General features: G+C 43.8%; 1 protein-coding gene across 2 annotated transcripts in view; it reads left to right on the top strand.

Annotated features, from left to right (window-relative positions):
• The window catches only part of Polq (DNA polymerase theta), a 73,055-nt gene that overhangs the window by 46,586 nt on the left and 8,213 nt on the right, over nucleotides 1–18,256 (top strand). For both annotated transcript variants that reach the window (XM_041673161.1, XM_041673160.1), the window contains 8 exons: nucleotides 2,239–2,479; nucleotides 6,523–6,716; nucleotides 9,137–9,274; nucleotides 10,282–10,456; nucleotides 11,332–11,458; nucleotides 11,997–12,118; nucleotides 14,744–14,928; nucleotides 17,032–17,143. In XM_041673161.1, coding sequence (XP_041529095.1) covers nucleotides 2,239–2,479; nucleotides 6,523–6,716; nucleotides 9,137–9,274; nucleotides 10,282–10,456; nucleotides 11,332–11,458; nucleotides 11,997–12,118; nucleotides 14,744–14,928; nucleotides 17,032–17,143 — 1,294 coding nt within the window. The remainder of the gene's footprint in view (nucleotides 1–2,238; nucleotides 2,480–6,522; nucleotides 6,717–9,136; nucleotides 9,275–10,281; nucleotides 10,457–11,331; nucleotides 11,459–11,996; nucleotides 12,119–14,743; nucleotides 14,929–17,031; nucleotides 17,144–18,256) is intronic.

Genomic DNA, 18,256 nt, shown 5'->3' with positions numbered 1-18,256 from the left:
TTGATCATGGATGAATCTTTTTGATCTGTTCTTTTATTAGGTTTGCCAGTATTTTATCGAGTATTTTTGCATCTATGTTCATAAAGGAAATTCCCTTTGTTGAGTCTTTATGTGGTTTGGGTATCAGAGTAACTGTGGCTTCATAAATGAATTGGGCAGTGTTCCTGCTTTCTATTTTGTGGAATAATTTGAAGAATATTGGCATTGATTCTTCTTTGAAAGTCTGGTACAGTTCTGCCCTGAAACCATCTGGCCCTGGACTTTTTTGGTTGAGGGACTCTTAGTGACTACTTCTACTTTTACTAGGGCTTACAGGGGCCTTTCTTTTTCAGTAGAATCCAGTGTTTTGTAAGCTCTCTGCCTCTAGGTTATCTCCACCAAGTTTCTGATTTCTCCAGGGTTTTGTGTGGAGAGAATTACAAAGATTATAAACTCACCTTTACTAGATTAAAAATTATCATTTAATTTTGATGTTCTGGAATTCAAGCAAGAATGTGAGTGATAAGAATCTCTCATTACAGCTGCAGTAGTGTTCTAGATTACATAGGACATTCTCATTAAATATTATACTATTTGGAATATTCCATTAATGGTTTTATTGCTCATAGTATTTTGATATAAGAAAATAAACTATTCATAAAATATCATTTTAAAATAAGAAATGGTAATTTTATGTCAGATTCTGTCATTCAGTACTCCCTTATAAAACTTTTTTCTTTCTTTTTTATATTTATTTATTTATTTATTTTGAGGCAGGACTTCACTCTGTAGCCTAGGCTAACTCACCATTGTTAGGTATAATCTTAAGAAGAGCCTCTCTGCTGACACAAATAATTCCAGCCAGACCAAATTAAACTGAATCAATAAATGCAGTGCTCCTGGATGTCCAGGAGAGCATGGCTGGGAGAGGAAACGGGGAACCACATGAAACCTGAGACCAGTGTTCTTTTCTCAGCCTAAACAGCCTGAGAGAGTGGTTCTGGCCCTCCCTGGGGAGGGGTCAGGGCTTGGCAGGCTTCCTGGAGGTGGAGTCTGGACCACGGCATCTCCTAGGGGAAGGGGCTTAGGATGGATGCCAGGGACTGGGGTGACACCTCCAATCATCCCAGAGTCCTTAGATATAGGGTGTCAGGGGGCTGGGGTTTCACTTTTGACCAAACAACCATGTAGTCTAGGCTAGCCTCATATCCATAGCGTTCTTTTTGCCCCAGCCTCCCAGTGCTAAGACTGCTTCTGTCAGCCACCATTTCATGTTCGAAATTTCATTCTAAACATGCAGAAGAAACAACTGAGTCACCATAATTATTAAAAAGATTCAGAGAGCTAGATTTGCTTATTATAAATCCAGTTCGTGATCTGTTCAGACGTAGTAATAGAAACTACAGGCATCCTAGCCTCATGTGGAAGCTAACAATAACACTCAGATGGCCACTAGTTCTGGTGAGAGACCTCCCCTTCAGAGGAAAGGCTGCTGGTACTCTGGATGCTATCTGTTTGAGTGTGTGTGGTGTGTGCATACGAAGGTCGGAGGTCAGCCTCAAGTGTCATTCCTCAGGAGCTTTCCACCTTGTTTGTGACATTTAGGTAGACAGGTTGGCGCTGAGATTGCACGCAATACCCCCACTCTGAGCTGTTTCCGTGTGTCCTGGAGACTGAGCTCTGGTCCTCACGCCTGCACAATGAGCACTTTACCAGTGTGTTTACCAGTTTATCAGCTCCCTCCCAGCCCCTGAGAACTAACTTTCCCTGGTAAAACATGTATGCACCACTTTTGTTCTATGGTGATGCACGCCTTTAATCCCAACCCTCAGGAGACAGAGGCAGGTGATCTCTGAGTTTGAAACCAAACTGGTCAACAGAGTGAGCTCCAGGACAGCCAGGGCTACACAGAGAAGCCCTGTCTTGAAAAGCAAGCAAACAAACAAAAAGAACTAAGTAAACCTAAAACCACAGAGGCACATCTTTGTTATGTAGCTTAGTTTGAATCAGTCAGAGTAGAGAAACCTTCATCTCCATTCCTAGACACCTGCCTTCGTTTAACTGAGAGGTCCGTGGCACCCAGGCTGCTGCGGGACAGGCCAGCCAGAGCCCTGCAGGTTGGAAGGAAGGACCACTAAGTGGTGTTAAGTGAAAATGCAGTAAATTATAGCGAGCTTTCTGTCTTCCCATTTTAATGTATAAATGCAAAAGTGGCTTTGAAGAAAATCAAGCAAACTATCTAATTGCTGTCTCATTCAGGTGGCATGCTGGCTCCTCGATCCAGATTCTAAGGAGCCGACTCTTCATAGCATAGTGACCAGTTTTCTCCCCCAGGAGCTCCCGCTCCTAGAAGGAATAGAGACTGGCCAAGGAATTCAGAGCCTGGGGCTAAATGTGAACACGGAACATTCTGGGCGGTACAGAGCGTCTGTGGAATCCATTCTCATCTTCAACTGCATGAATCAACTCAACTCTTTGTTGCAGAAGGAAAAGCTTCACGGTAAAAGCAGCAGGGTTCATGGCATTTTATGTTACAGCCTGGGATAATAGATACATATCATTAGCCACGTTTTGGTCACAGGTGGATAAATTACACATTTTATGCAAATCCTCTGTGTTACCTACTGAGGAAGCCAGCAAACCTGGGGTTTTGTTTGTTTCCTTTCCCTTGTGAAAAGCCAGATAGTAAATACTTTTGACTTGGAGACTTCATGGTGTTTGTCACAAGTCCTCAGTCTGACGCTGATCACTAGAGGAGCCATGGACGTGTCAAATGCTGTGCTGTCTTCCAATAATTTACTTGCAAAGCATGACTCGGTGCTCATTCCTCTTAACTTGCTGGCCCCTGGCCTTCGCATGATTAGAATTGGTGGCGCCATATTGAGTTGGTGACGATTATATATTTGAGTTTTATCAGATGATTCTATTCCTATAACAGATCTTTCATATAATTTAAAATGGAACCATTTTCTTTTTAGAGCTATTAATGGTTTCTTTAGCAAAGGAAAGTCATGTGGTTCTCCTTTTCTTTCATGGTACCATGGATTTGTTGAGAAGTCTGCTGGTCCAGGATAGACTTGGTGATTTGAGAGAGTATAACAACCGATAAATAATGAAGACGGTGAAGGATCAAAGTTGTCTTCATCATGAGGAAATGATATCGTGGGATCTTTGCCTGATCCATAGATAGCCAGAAAGAGCAGAGCAATGTGCTGAATATGTATGGCTTGAGTTGGGGCTGCCTCACTTACTAGACAGGAGCCTACACCAAGCTTCATGTCTGGTTCTTAGGAAGTTGCTGTAAAGATCAATGAGGCATAGTACATACTTATTATTACACTTGTTGCTATGGTTATTTTACCTCTGCTACAAAACCTCTTATTCTCCCAGCACTATAGGGCAGGATTATAGAGACTAAGTCCACACTGACTTGTATGTTCATAGAGGATGTTCTTCTGGGGTGATATCCGTTAGCAGCTCCTGTGTAGACAGGAGCTTTTTCATTTTAACCTCAGCCTCTTTAAGCCAGTGTATGCTGGTCAAGGAGAGAAAGACTGGCCGCCGTGCCCTGACAGTGCTCCTGCATTGTGCTTAGTGATGGTGGATCACAGCTCCTGTGCCCAGGGCACAGGAAGTGACCAGAGAGTCTGTCATTTTCACTGACATCTCAAGATCATGCTAGGATCTTGATCTGTAATTTTTAGGTATTTATTAACTATTTGAATTATGAACAGGGCATGGAGGCACTTTCTCTGATCCCAAACACTTGCAAGTCTGAAATAGGAGGGTTTGGATTTTGAGGCCAGGCTGAAGTAATGAGCTACATGGTGAGTTTGAGTCTATCCTGAGCTAAATAGTGAGATCTTGTCTCAAAAAATTCAGGGATCGGGTGGACTCATGCCAAAAGCAAGCGTGTGGTAGGAAGATGTGAGAGAAGATGCGGAACAGTTAGGGCACTGTGAAGAAAGGCAGAACTGGGGATGAGGAATAGCCTGACGTGAGAAGCCTGCACTGCCACCTGAGTCCATGGTGATGTCCGGGCCTTCACTGCTGCCCAGGGACTTGTCTAGGTCCATGATCCTACTGCAACCCAGTGGCCTGTGTTACCTCCTAAGGCTGTGTAGCTGTCTGTGGTCTGTACTGCAGCCCAAAGCCATGTTGGCATTCGAGGGCCTTGCTGAGGCTCTGTCCCTCACTGGCCACTGCAGGGTGGTGCAGGCAGTGCTGGTAAAGTGGGCATGGAGACCTGGAGCTCCCCTCTCCTGGCCAGCGGGAAAGTTGGCCCTGGTGGCCCTGATGGGCTGAACAGTTCAGCTATCACCCAGATCCAAGCTTTGAAGGGTCCACCCCAGCATCTTCAGCTCCTGTAAGATGCTAGAGTGCGTGAAGGGGCGGGTGCTGAGCATCCGTAGCCACAGACTCTCCATGACTCAAGGTGACAGCAGGTATCTGAGGGTCGCTACGAAGGTCCAGTATTGATGGTGTAGCAGAGGCCTTGCACTAGACTAATGACTCATCGCAATGAGCGTGTGCAAGTAAAACTGGGCACACCGCAGCTTCCAGTGCCAGCAAGATGCCGGAAAGACGGAGGAGTGGAGCAGTACCTACGCAGAAGGCTGTGGTTGATAGAGGAGCAGGTCATTGCCCAGAGGGATCAGAGAGATGGTTTTGTTTGTTTGGTTGGTTGGTTTGTGTTTTTCTTTTTTAATTTTTTTTTTTTGGGTGAGGAGGTTATAAGAGTGGAAGGTGGATATGGAAGGACTTGGAAATGAGTGGGATTGGGGTACATGACGTGAAATTCCTGAAGATTCAATTAAAAATTATGTTTAAAAAATCCAAGGACTGTGGTCCAGTGGTGGTGTGCTTTCCTTGCATCTGCTCCAGAATTTATCGGCAATTCTTAGGACTATTCTAGACGTAGAAGCAATTTATTATCTACGAGAAAACAAAAAATCCAAGAAGACTCTAAATTCATTTCTTTTACTTTGATCATTTAAATGTACCCTAAAAGTGCCTTATTCCTATGTAGTTTAAAAAGTAGGTGGTAGGGAGTGTCACGTGTGTTTTATACAATGTTAAGGCGTTCCCAGTTATAGGACCTATGGAATTGAAGGACCTTGAGAAAAGGGAGGATTTGGGAGGCAATGTAGGAAGCTATTAAAGTTTGTTTATAAATAATTGATTATTTTGGGGCTAGAGATGGCTCTGAGGTTAAGAGTGTTTGCTACTCTTGCAGAAGACCTGAGTTCAATTCCCAGCCCCACATCAGGTGACTCATGAACCTGTAACTCCAGCTCTAGGGAGTTTTCTTCTGGTCTCCGGACACTTTGCAGTCACCCGCACATACCTGCAGATACCTACACACAGACAGACACACAGACACTGCAGTCACCTGCACATACCTGCAGATACCTACACACAGACAAGACACACAGACACTGCAGTCACCCACACATACCTGCAGATACCTACACACAGACAGACACACAGACACTGCAGTCACCCGCATATACCTGCAGATACCCACACACAGACAGACACACAGACACTGCAGTCACCTACACATACCTGCAGATACCCACACACAGACAGACACACAGACACTGCAGTCACCTGCACATACCTGCAGATACCCACACACAGACAGACACACACACAGACACTGCAGTCATCTGCACATATCTGCAGATACCTACACACAGACAGACACACAGACACTGCAGTCACCCGCACATATCTGCAGATACCTACACACAGACAGACACACAGACACTGCAGTCACCCGCACATACCTGCAGATACCTACACACAGACAGACACACAGACACTGCAGTCACCTCCACATACCTGCAGATACCTACACACAGACAGACACACAGACACTGCAGTCACCTGCACATACCTGCAGATACCTACACACAGACAGACACACAGACACTGCAGTCACCTGCACATACCTGCAGATACCCACACACAGACAGACACACAGACACTGCAGTCACCCGCACATACCTGCAGATACCCACACACAGACACACATATTATTAAAAATAAATAAAAGTAAAATCTGAAAAATACAGTTATTTCAAATATGCTTGTGTAGTTTAGTGACCTGCAGACTCCCTTCTCCTCTTACCCTCCTGCCTCTTGGATAGGTCTATTCTGAAAGCTGGCCTTTCCCCCTGGAGAGCTGCTTTATATTAGGTAGGGATAATTATTGGTAAGGGACCATGTCTTTACTTAAGATGTCTTGTCTCATGTGCAGCCGTTATATCCTTTCTGAATGTTTTGAACAGAGCATATTTTCTGAGTCTTAGAAGAAATGTCTCTTTTAGTCCAGACTACTCACAAGATTGCCAGCTTTCCTACTCTTGCAGATGGGGATAGCATCCTGTGCTTAAATGACCCATCCTTTGTCACCTTCCAATGGTCTGGAGAACTGCTGTGGATTGTCTGAACCAGTTCTGGGTGGTTTCAGCAATGCCGATGGACCAGTTGCTTAGGTGATGGTTTTACTGTGCATGTTTTCGTTTTCCCTTTCAGATATTTTCCGTACAGTGGAGATGCCCTCTCAGTACTGCCTGGCCTTGCTGGAACTGAATGGAATTGGCTTTAGTACTGCGGAATGCGAAAGTCAGAAGCATATCATGCAAGCCAAGCTGGATGCCATTGAGACTCAGGCCTATCAGCTAGCTGGCCACAGCTTCTCCTTCACAAGTGCAGATGACATCGCACAGGTAGTGTCGTGCACCGAGAAAACTGGGAGGAACTTCTGGAGTTAAAGTGACATGTGTCACAGTACACTGCTAAATCCCAGCACTTAGTAAAATAAAACAGGTGGAATGCATGGGGGATAGTGTTGTCGCCAGGGGACCAGTTGTCAATGTATTCAGAGGTTGAAGTGGTAAAGGAGGCGTCAGTGTCCTTGCAGGTCTGCGGGATTGGAGGAGGCACTCTCCAGTCGCCATCGCTCTGTAGTTGAGGTGGCGGTCCACGAGCAACGGTGTAGCTGTGTCTTCATGGCGCTAGTTCCCGCATCAGCCGGGATTTACCCCTTCTCAGCGCCAGCACCTTTTGTCAGGAAGGGAAATTGGGGATTGTTCTGAGATGCAAATTTTTATAACTTTAATGAAACATTGACCAAGTCACTCCTGTTTTGTTGTTCCAGGTTGGTGGTCTTTCTGTTTTCTCCTCTCACCATATTCTTTCCCTGTCAAGGGTAGTTGGAGTTGGCCTTGGGTGGGGGTGTTTATACACTGGAGATCACCAATTGTTCTGTCTCTGTATGCAGTTCAGTACTGTAAACTTTACTCGGGGTCACAGGCTGCAGAGCCTGACTTCTGGGTTTGAATTCTGCCTCCTCCATTCGTTAGCCAGCTGCACGACCTTGGACTGGAGCAGTTAATACATCAACTCCTTATGTCTCTGTTTCTTCATCAGTGAAACGGGAGTTGTGACTTAAAATGCCTCATAAGGTTGTGGCAATGATAAATGTAAAATGTATACTTAGCGACTGTCACATAGATGGTAAATGATCAATACATATTATAAATCCTAATAATGAAATGGCCCATTAATCTAGAGAGTTTTGTATTTTAAAGAACATGAGAAGCTGTTTTTCTGAAGTCTGTATTTTATCTGTAGTGGGTTCAGTAGTGTGCTCTCAGGGCTTTCTTTGTGAAAAGTAGGGTGTGTGTGTGTGTTTCTGAATTTTGTAGCCCAGAAGCCTTCAATTGTATACACAGTAGACTATGTACAAAATGACACAGGACACTTACAAAAAATAGAACGTATAGGTTTCAACACAAGTGGGGTGAAGCAAACGTGAGTTTGTGCCTCAGGACCAAAGCAGGTGAACCATCTAGGTCATATGGGGTCCCTACCTGTGTGAGCTTGGTTTCTTGAGTGGGATTTTACCAACCACTCACTAGACTAAACTTCAGGTGAGAGCAGGCTTTTGATGCTATTGGCTGCTGCCTAGGTCTTGGTTTTAAAATGAGGTAGGCAATTTATATGTGAAAATTCACAGTTAATTCTGAAAGTTTCACCCAAGAGAGAAATTTAAAATAAAGAACTAAGATAATGTAGCTCTTTGTGTTGTCGTAACTGATTCTTCGTCTCTTCTAGGACTCTTTGTGAACGCTTCACTAGTCAGATTTCTTCTCCTATCCTGTCATTCATATACCTCTATTTCTTGATAAAATATAGGCCAGTATAACTTAAGAAAAAAATTTTAGTATAACTCTGTTCCATTCAGTTAGAATTTAACCAGATATTCTTTAATTTTCCTTGCTGGATGTGCCAATCATAATTATATGCATGCATGTGTTCGTATTTGTATAACACAAAGTTTGAGGCTATGTAGTTCCTGACCTGTATTGTAAGTCTCAATGCTGTCATTGATGACAGTGTCCAGGATGCCAGCCACTGCCACTGTTATAACTGGGGAGCACAGGGATAGCCTTCTCTCTGCTCCTCAGCCCTGGTGGGACAAGCATTTCTTGTACTTACATAAATTGTTTCCATTTTGGGAATTATTACTGGGGAGAAAAGTTCAAGATTCATTAAAAGCTATTCAAGTTATGTAAGCAAATGAGTAAATACAGTAACTCAGCTTCTGAATTGCCTAACTTTAAGCCCCTCTAATTTGAGTTAGTGAGGGTTTGGCTACATGGGGTCCTTGCCCGAGTAGGCCACTCATTAGCCTTCATTTATTGCCACATTGGATTAACCATTTCTCCTAGCTTTTGTGTCTAGGGATTTCTGTGGCCCGGTGATATGCTGTGATCAGTGACTTGCTGATTATCACTGTGGTAGTTAAATGCAGTAGCCATGTGAGTTGTCCTTCAAGAGGTCTTTAGGAGCACTCACAAGCAACCCAAGCCTCAGTCAGTCGCTCAGCCGTCAGTGCTTAGCGCGGGCATGCATGCCTGTACTCTTGTAAAAGTCTCCTGATAGCTTCCATCTCAGGATGTACAGCACACCTGAGAGGCCTGGTCATTGCTGTTGTTTACTAAAAGTGATTGCCCAAAGAAATATCCTTTCAATCCCCATGTTAAACTGTAAAGTTTATAGTCTTAAAATACTTTTTAAAGGTAGTTTCTGAGTGACAATACTTATAATTTGATTCTTGACTGAGAAAATACTAATTTTGCAGGTTCTATTTTTGGAACTGAAGCTACCACCAAATGGAGAGATGAAAATGCAAAGCAGCAAAAAAACTTTGGGTTCTACCAGAAGAGGGACTGAGAGTAACCACAAGCTGAGACTGGGAAGACGGTTCAGCACTAGCAAGGTACTTTGGGGTACTCACGGGGCAGAGTCAAAACTTTTAGCTTTTGATGCCATGAAACAGTGCTGATGGCATCAGGAGCTACATAGCCCACATTAGCTTACCCAGATTCAAGCCAGCAGACTGCTGGTGTTCAGAGTCCTGTAATGTCTGTGGAGGCAGCGCAGCATGGGGTGTGGCCGCCTGAGCTCACACCTGCAGACGCTGTTTACTGGTGCCCAGTGTGCTTGGGATTTCGTATTCTATATGAACACAAAAAGTGTTACAGAAAAAATACACTTTCCATGGATTTCTTTTAAGACTCTTAATCTGTCATTTTCAAAGGAATTTTGCTAGTAATTATCTATGAACCTTGCACTAATTGAAGAGGAGGAAAGAAGTGCTTGGCTTCCTGACTTCCCACTGGGAAAATGGGGCTAGAAAAATGTAGCCACATAATTGTGGAGCTTCCGTGGATTTTTGAGCCTGACATCAGTAAGAGCAATTCATCTGCCCTGGGAAGTGTTCACAGCTCTGTTTCCTAGACAACTCTTTGTTAGTCTGGCTGGCCCTTTTGGTGCCTTAGTTTCTAAGGACCATGGCTTAGAAACATCGGCTTTTAAATAAATACCTCCTGATTTTCTGGATATGGAAACCCCAAATTAGGGCAAGAATGAAGACTACTAGGATGTCTCTAAGCACTGCAGGTGGAGGAGGAAAAGTACAAAGAAAAGAGGTGATGTAACTCTTGGGGAGGCGGATGCTCCATGAAAACTGACATTCCATTGATTTTGTCTTTTAAAGGTAGCTATAAATTGGCAGTGTTAAGTATTCCATGTTGCTGTCTTGTAAACTGCGCTTACAGATTTACATTTGAGCGACTTCTGAAATTGTCTAGACAATGATTCAGAGTTGTTGATGTAGGTTTATCAGACTGAATTTTGAGATGTCTTTATTTATGCGAGAGACATTCCGATTTGTCATTGAACTTGGTAAAATTCCAGCCTTAACCTTGTTATATTTCTTTCCAGGAAGTGTTAAATAAATTAAAGGCCTTGCATCCTTTACCAGGCCTGATACTGGAATGGAGAAGAATCAGTAATGCTATTACCAAAGTGGTCTTCCCTCTGCAGCGGGAAAAGCGCCTGAACCCTTTTCTCAGAATGGAAAGAATCTACCCTGTATCACAGTCACACACAGCTACAGGTGAGAGCTACGAGATACGAAAAGACTTTTATATGTAATATTTGTGATGGCCCAGGGACCCAAGTCCATCCCTTGTGAGGCTCCACTAAGAGAGCCCAGACTGTCATTGTCCCCGCCCCCCCACCGCCCCCAAACATAGGAAGACCAAGGGAGAGCATTTGTCTGGCTTGTGCCCCCTCCCCAGCTACCAGGCAGCTTCGCTCCTTAGTGTGTCTGCTGCCTGTCGTCATGCTGCCGTGCTTTTCCTTTTGTGGACTCAGTTTCCCAGGTTGCTTCCTGTCCCACGGCATTGATTTTTAGAAGTAGCTTAATGAAGAACATGATATCGCAGCTGATTACTTTCAGAGTGACCTTGTGCTCGTCTTATCACTACTGATTACAGGAATATGTAGAAAAACTAAATATAAACCAAGTTTAGCATTATCAAGCATGCTTTTGAAAATCTTTCTATTACATTATTAGTGTGTATGTGTGTGCGCGCGCATGCATTAAGCATGTATGTGTTTTATGTCACATCTGTGGGAGTCAGTTGTCTCCTACTGTGTGGGTTCTGGAGCTTACCCTGGGTTGTCAGGTGCTCGACGCACTGAACTATCCTGCTAGCCCCCCAGCTGGATTTAAGATAGATCATGAGCCGGGCGGTGGTGGCGCACGCCTTTAATCCCAGCACTCGGGAGGCAGAGGCAGGCAGATCTCTGTGAGTTCGAGGCCAGCCTGGTCTAGAAGAGCTAGTTCCAGGACAGGAACCAAAAAACTACAGAGGAACCCTGTCTCGAAAATCCAAAAAAAAAAAAAAAAAGAAAAGAAAGAAAGATCATGAGTCGATTGGTTGATTGTCAGGTTTATTTTTCTAATTTTTTTCTTCTTATTTTTAGGACGGATAACCTTTATAGAACCTAATATCCAGAATGTGCCGAGAGATTTTGAGATTAAGATGCCAACACTAGTAAGGGAAAGCCCACCCTCTCAAGCTCCAGGCAAAAGCCTGCTTCCAATGGCCAGGTAGACGTTATTTCTGTATGGATATTATCCCTTTGTGAGCACAATGGCACAATGGCTCCGAAGGACCCCATCGTAAAAAACAGTGCAATGCATTCAAGTTTATATTCTGGACCTGCCATTTGGTCTAGACGGTATCCATTTGAAATTCTATGGTGAAGCTGGTCAACGGTAAAGGGTGGTAGACCTGCTTCAAGGTACTAGCACTGTGTGCTTTGAGTCAAATATGGAAGTAGAGAGGCTAGTTGTGCCAGCACCACCCTGTCCCCATGTGTACTTGACAAGATAGTTTGTTTACCTTGGGTCTGGCTAGAGACTTGTGGAGTTAAAAGGGGCATGGGGATGGATTGTCTCAGGCAGTTGAGGAAGGCGATTACAGAAATGCCTGCATGTCCTACTGAGCGTTTGCTCAGAGACATCTAATATCTTTCTTTAAAGTGGGCTTCAGGGTAGGCCACGTTAGGCTTCTTAGGTGGAAATCAGACCTTCTGTGCATCTGAGATTCGTCATGTTACAGCCGATGATTTCATTTGTACCGCAGACGACAAAGTAAGAAGTTTTATGGCCCACACCCTGGGAATGGGGCACTGACGGAAGAGAAGGCCTCAGATAGAGGGATGCCATTTTCAGTGAGCATGCGCCATGCCTTTGTGCCGTTCCCAGGTAAGGTGGCTGTATGGTTGTTTTAAAGGCACTGGGAAGCCTGAATTATGAGTAGGATTCAGAAGTGTGCATTATGGCCTCCATCTTTCCTGTGCTAAATGCTGCCCCGCCTCAGTACCGCTGTGGTGCTCAGTAGCTGCTGAGTACTGTGTGGAAACCTTGCAAAATGTTCCGTGGTTAGGGAATTCACTGTCCCGCTTTCCTCCGTTGTCTTGGAAGAGCAGAGTTCTGGGTCCCTGTTTATGACTTGTTGGCCCCTTTGTGTGTCTTGCTTTCTATTCACGTCTGCTTGCTTCCTGTTGCTGAGTGACTGCCAAGACAGCTTCAGCCTTAAGTCATAACACCTGTTTGTCTTCAGAACACCTGGAGATTGTAACCGAGCCCCGTAATCGCCCCATGATCCGTGGGCCCAGTGTGTGGGCACTGGTAAGTGAGGTGTTTTAAGTTCTGTCAGAACTTCCCTTCCATGATGAACTCCAGTCTGGTGAGCTAACTCTCCTGACAGTATAAACCATCAGCATGAGAAGTTCAGTCTAGGGAAGCAATGAGCGTTCCTCAGGCCCAACTGTTTCTTTCCTAGGTGTAGAGGAAAGAGCATGCTGGATTGAAATGCTGTGCTGCGCAACAGGAATTGGTGTGGAGCATGCTCAGACTCTGATGTTTCCTAGTAGCCATTGTAGTTTCTTAAGTTCCAGTATTTGAAAGTTCTCTCCAAATCCCACAGAGCACAGAGGCCTTTGTTTAAAGTAAATGTGTGGGTGCTGGGCGGTGGTGGCTCACGCCTTTAATCACAGCACTCGGGAAGCAGAGGCAGGAGGATCTCTGAGTTTGAGGCTAGCCTGGTCTATAGAGCGAGTTCTAGGACAGGCGCCAAAGCTATTGATAAACCCTGTCTTGAAACAACAACAACAACAACAACAACAAACAAAAGGTAAACGTGTGGTGCATCAGGAGCTTGGTGAGCACAGAGGCTCTGGTCGAACGGAGACACCTGTCTCTGGAGGAATCCAAGCACAGGTCTCCGGGTGCTTGGTATTTGTTTAGAGTTCATAAAATTTACACTTGAAAAGTAGACCCACGTGCTGAAATTGTTTCAGACATACTCTTTTTTAACTCCTTTAAATGAATTGAGTACTAAAAATGCCTTAAAAAAATTCCTTCATCTCCTTTTTTGAAGGGTAACGTATTTGTAACCCGATTTAGCTGTGAGGGGCCTGTGGATGTCCTGGTGCTCATTCTATGCGCACAGCCTTCCTGCCAGGTAGACTCAGCTCTGGCATCAGTTTTTTCAGATGGGAGGGAGTAGCCCATCCCGCAGGGTTTCTGGAGGCGCTCACATTCAGAAACTTTCCAGTCGCTGACCTCATTCCCTCCCTTCTCAGTGACCGCTCTTCAGTACCTGCTCCTTGCTTCTAAAGCAGTCACTGCACAAAGTAGCTGCTGTGTATTTGCGAGGATTCCTTTTGCAAATATGCATACCTTTTGCTAAGTAATCTTTTGACTTTCATCTAAGAATTATCGTTCTGTATATACTTCTGTGTTTGGGCTTTTCAGCTATCATTTTCATATTAAAGACTTGTGCTTGTCAATAAAGAAATGGGAGTAGATGGATTTGGTAGTGCACACCTTTTGTCCCAACAGAGGCAGACAGATCTGTGAGTTCTAGGACAACCACAGTTACACAGTGAGCCCTTGTCTCAAAATAAAGAAATGGAAATAGAAAGCAGCTTTACCTGTGTGTGCTCAGTTTGCACCATAATCTATGTTTGTTTGCTGAGTCACAGACGACAGACAGCTTCATGTCGACAGTGTGGGCAGAAAGCTGCCCTTTGCTTCCCTGTGTCGCTCGCACACTGGCTGGAGTGTGTGTGCAAGCTTCTGGATGCTGCCATTCGAAGTGAGGAAAATTGATTTCTTGCTGTAGGTTTCATTTCCATTCCTCTTACTATGAGTGAAATTCTGCATTCTTACTATATTTGAGGTTCTGTGTCTTGATTCTTTTAGTGAACTTATAAGGTCTGTTATTGATTTATAGCTACACTTTTTATAATATGGCCACTTGTCCTTGGTGCTAGCAGTCAAAATATCTTCCGTACTTTGATCATACTTTTGCCTTGCACATCTAATCAAGTTATCTGTAATCCACAAGACACTTGTCTTACTCCATTAGGAACTTCATTTTTTTTATGAATAACTTTGTTGTTGAATCAAAGCACACTTAACATACACTTACTAAACATCAATTTGTCTGTTATTTATTCAACAGTCATTTCTTCAGGGTATATTCTATGATATGATTTCTGTAAAACAGAGGGAAACTTAAGTCTCTCATCCCTAAGGAGTGGGAGAAGCATGAGAGAACTGTTTTAGACCGAGCTAGGTGGTTTGGGAACACCAAGGAAGGCACCCCATTGTCAAGAGACAGATATCAGGGGTGACTTGATATATACTGCATACAAATGAAAGCCTGAAAACATGATGATGCACAGAAACAAACTGTTTCTTACTTGAAGTACGGCTTTAACTTTGGAACATGCGACCATAAACTAATAAAACTGCATTTCTGTCATTGCTAAACTGTGTCTAGGGAGCTGTGCTAGCGTTTAAAGTAGATGTGCTTTTCAGGTGGTTTAATTTTGGCTGCCGATTACTCTCAGCTTGAACTGAGGATCCTGGCTCACCTATCACGTGACTTTCGCCTCATTCAAGTCTTAAACACTGGAGCTGATGTTTTCAAGAGCATTGCTGCAGAGTGGAAGATGATCGAGCCTGACTCTGTTGGGGAGGAGCTGAGGCAACAAGCAAAGCAGGTGACCCTAGTGGGCATGCTTCCTCCAGTGAAAAGGATTAAGTGCTCATGGCGTTCTAAGTTAGCCATTAGTTTCAGTTGAGGGATGATTTCTGTCTGGATCTTTCAAGTCACCTTCATAGGAATCTAGTTTGTCTTGTGGTGTTCATTGTAGGTTTTGCTTCCTAGACAGAATAGAACAAACCAGATAAACTAAGGTCTTTGGGGCACTCAGTGTCGAGAAAGCCCTGTGTATTTAAGTCTATAGTGTGGCTAGTCATGGTGCCTGGCACTTAGTAGGTGTTTACCTGCAAGTGGCAGGTGTGGCGGAGGAAGTCATTATACACGAGGAAGAATAAGTTTGTGTGTGTGTGTATAGATAATCTCTCATCAGTAAATGTCTTGACAGAAAGTTCCATATTCTCATTTTTATGTTTTCTTATAGCATCTAGCAAAAGTGCATTATATCAAAGGTAGTTTAATGCTTGTGAAAGTAGAATTGGGTTGTCAGAGCCTGAAGCTGTTCAGCTGCTGTTCTTGCACTTTGCAGGGTCACTGTCAGTCACAGAGGAGTCAAAGCCCATGTTCACATTCCCAGGCTAGATTAGTACTAGCATCTCCTAACCACACACCCCGAGGGACATCAGACGCCATCTTCCAGCGACCTGTTGTCGGTTCACTGTCTTCCTGAACTCAGCTGGCATGCTGGTGTGTGATGCTTCCTCTCACCAGTGCAGGGTACACCAACACCTGCTCCCACTGTTTGAAAAGCTAGCTCTGCTCTTCCTCTCCATTAGCAAGGATCAAAGCCTACTAAACAGGTGAAGTGTTTCTGTAATTCAGCCCCATAGCCAGCTCTTGAGATAAGCCTTATTTATATCCCTGTTTGATGGATGGAGCAGGGAACAGACGCAACATTAGAGATTTGTTTACACTCAGTTTAAGTGGTAGAGTCAAGAGAAATACGGACTGCCAGAATCCAGGGTGATGGCTGTCTCTCCAGCAGCGCTTGCCTCATTCAATAGTGAACCTGCTAGAACAATGCATGTTCTGCCTCGCTGTGCACTGGGTGATCCAATCCCCACCTCCTGCTGAGATCAGACAGCGCTGAGTGGTACAAGCTGATGCAGACAAGCAGAGCAGGCCAGGAATCTCTCAAAACAGCGTTAGAAGCCAAAAGGAAGAATAAATGGAGGTTTAAAGTGAGAAAGCTCTTGGCCAGGTGTGACGGCACATACTTTCACGCCCCAGGACAGAGCAGACATGCTGGTCAGTCTGGTCTGCATAGCAAGTCAGGCCAGCCAGAACTACATAGTGAGATCCTATCTCAAAACAACCCCCCACCCCAAAAAAAACACCTCACAAAATATTTAAGAAAGGAGGATAGGTTCCTTAAGTGTCACATTAAAAGCTTTTAGAATTCTGATCAGCATTTAATGCAATTTTTCTTTTAAAATTTTATTTACCATTCATATGGAGCTTGCTTTGTGTCAGTTTCCTAAACACCCACAAGTCATGATCCAAACACTACCATCTTTAGTTTTGGATGAGAACATTTGGCTACAAAGAGGTCAGGTGACTTACTGTTAACTAAGTAGCTCATTCCCATCCACCACTTCCAAGATTGACCCAGAAGGTTTATATTTAACCTCAGTGAATTTTGCACTTTATGAAATGTGAGACTGTAGGCAACTGTGAGTTGTAGGTGTTTCTTTTCCAGTGAAGTTTCTCCTATTATCAAATTGTTTGTGCTTATCCATGGGCAAGGAGAGGTATATTTGTAAAACTTGCTTCGAAGACTTCTAGGCACTTCCTCAGCAGACACTCCTGAGACACGCTAAGGAATGGTGGTGGACAAAGAACAAACAGAAAGCAATCTTCCTAGTTTGAACTGCTTCCTTCCCCCATTCAAATTTGCTTGTATTTTCACATGCACACAAAGTAATGCTCAGAGGCAAAACAAATGTTTGCTGAGTACCCATTTCTGTGGGTCCAGAACTGATCTAATTGTGTCTGTGCTCACTATGAAGTAAAGAGTTCACCAGGTATCAGTCCTAGTGAACATGTGTGTTTACACTTTGTGTAGTTATGAGCTTAGCTAACTGAGTGTGATGCCTCCTTTCAGATTTGCTATGGAATCATATATGGGATGGGAGCTAAATCTTTAGGAGAACAGATGGGCATTCAAGAAAATGATGCAGCTTGCTACATTGAATCTTTCAAGTCCAGATATACAGGTAAGACGTCTAAACTAAGGCTCTTGTAGCTACTCACCACATTAATTAACTTAATATTACAGAAATTTACTAAAATCTCTGTTAATCAGAAGTTTTGGTCAGGAATTATTGAGGGCAAATAGAATGCATTATTATCATTATTGCTTTATTCATTAAGATCAGCCTGTTTCAAGAAAGGAGAGTTAGATGTACTATCAGGCATACTTGCTGTCGTGCTGTATACTGTGCCTTCCCCAAAATATGGACACTGACTTAATTTGGGTTTAGTTAGCTTTAGATTGATAGTAAAATACTTATGAACTCTGAGTAACTGTTATAGAGCAGTTTGGGTACCTTAAATTCTCTCTCTTATTTTTTTGAGACAGGGTTTTTCTGTAGTTTTGGAGCTTGTCCTGGAACTAGCTCTTGTACACCAGGCTAGCCTCTAACTAACGGAGATTCGTCTGCCTCTGCCTCCCAAGTGCTGGGATTAAATGCATGCGCTACCTCTGCCTGGCTTATTTGTTTCTAGACAAATGGATGTAGTCATGTTCTGTACTTCACTAAGATACAGAAGATCAGGAGGTGAGGGAGAGGGACTGGAAGGAGAGGAGGGAGGGAAAACTGCAGTTGGGATGTAATATATGAGAGGAGGAAGAGAGAGAGGGAAAAAAGAGAGAGAGGAAGGAGGAGGAGGAAAGAAGGAAGAAGGGAAGGAAGGAAGGAAAGAAAGAAAGAAGGAAGGAAAGAAAGAAAGAAAGAAAGAAAGGGGGTCAATCAGTGGCCCCTGACAAAGCAAAGCTTGTGCTGATGAGGGCTCTATATTGTGGTAGGGGACAATTCTTTATTCTGTCAATTATGTTTTAAATAAATGCTGATTGGCCAGTAGCCAGACAGGAAGTAGAGGCGGGGAAATGAGAACAGGAGTATTCTGGGAAGAAGGAAGCTCCCTCGGGAGTCTTACCGAGACCACCGAAGAAGCAGGATGTGATCTGCTCTGCTCAAAAAGGTACTGAGCCATGTGGCTAACATAGGTAAGAATAATGGGTTAATATAAGCTACAAGAGCTAATAAGAAGCCTGAGCTAATGGGCCAGTCAGTTTATAATCTTATGGAGACCTCTGTGTGATTTTC

This window comes from Microtus oregoni, unplaced genomic scaffold (assembly GCF_018167655.1).
Source record: "Microtus oregoni isolate MIOR12 unplaced genomic scaffold, Mior012 000023F_ref0000262, whole genome shotgun sequence".
Classification (NCBI taxonomy): domain Eukaryota; kingdom Metazoa; phylum Chordata; class Mammalia; order Rodentia; family Cricetidae; genus Microtus; species Microtus oregoni.
The sequence above is the reverse complement of the archived record's forward strand: the minus strand, read 5'-3'. Positions and strand labels throughout refer to the sequence as shown.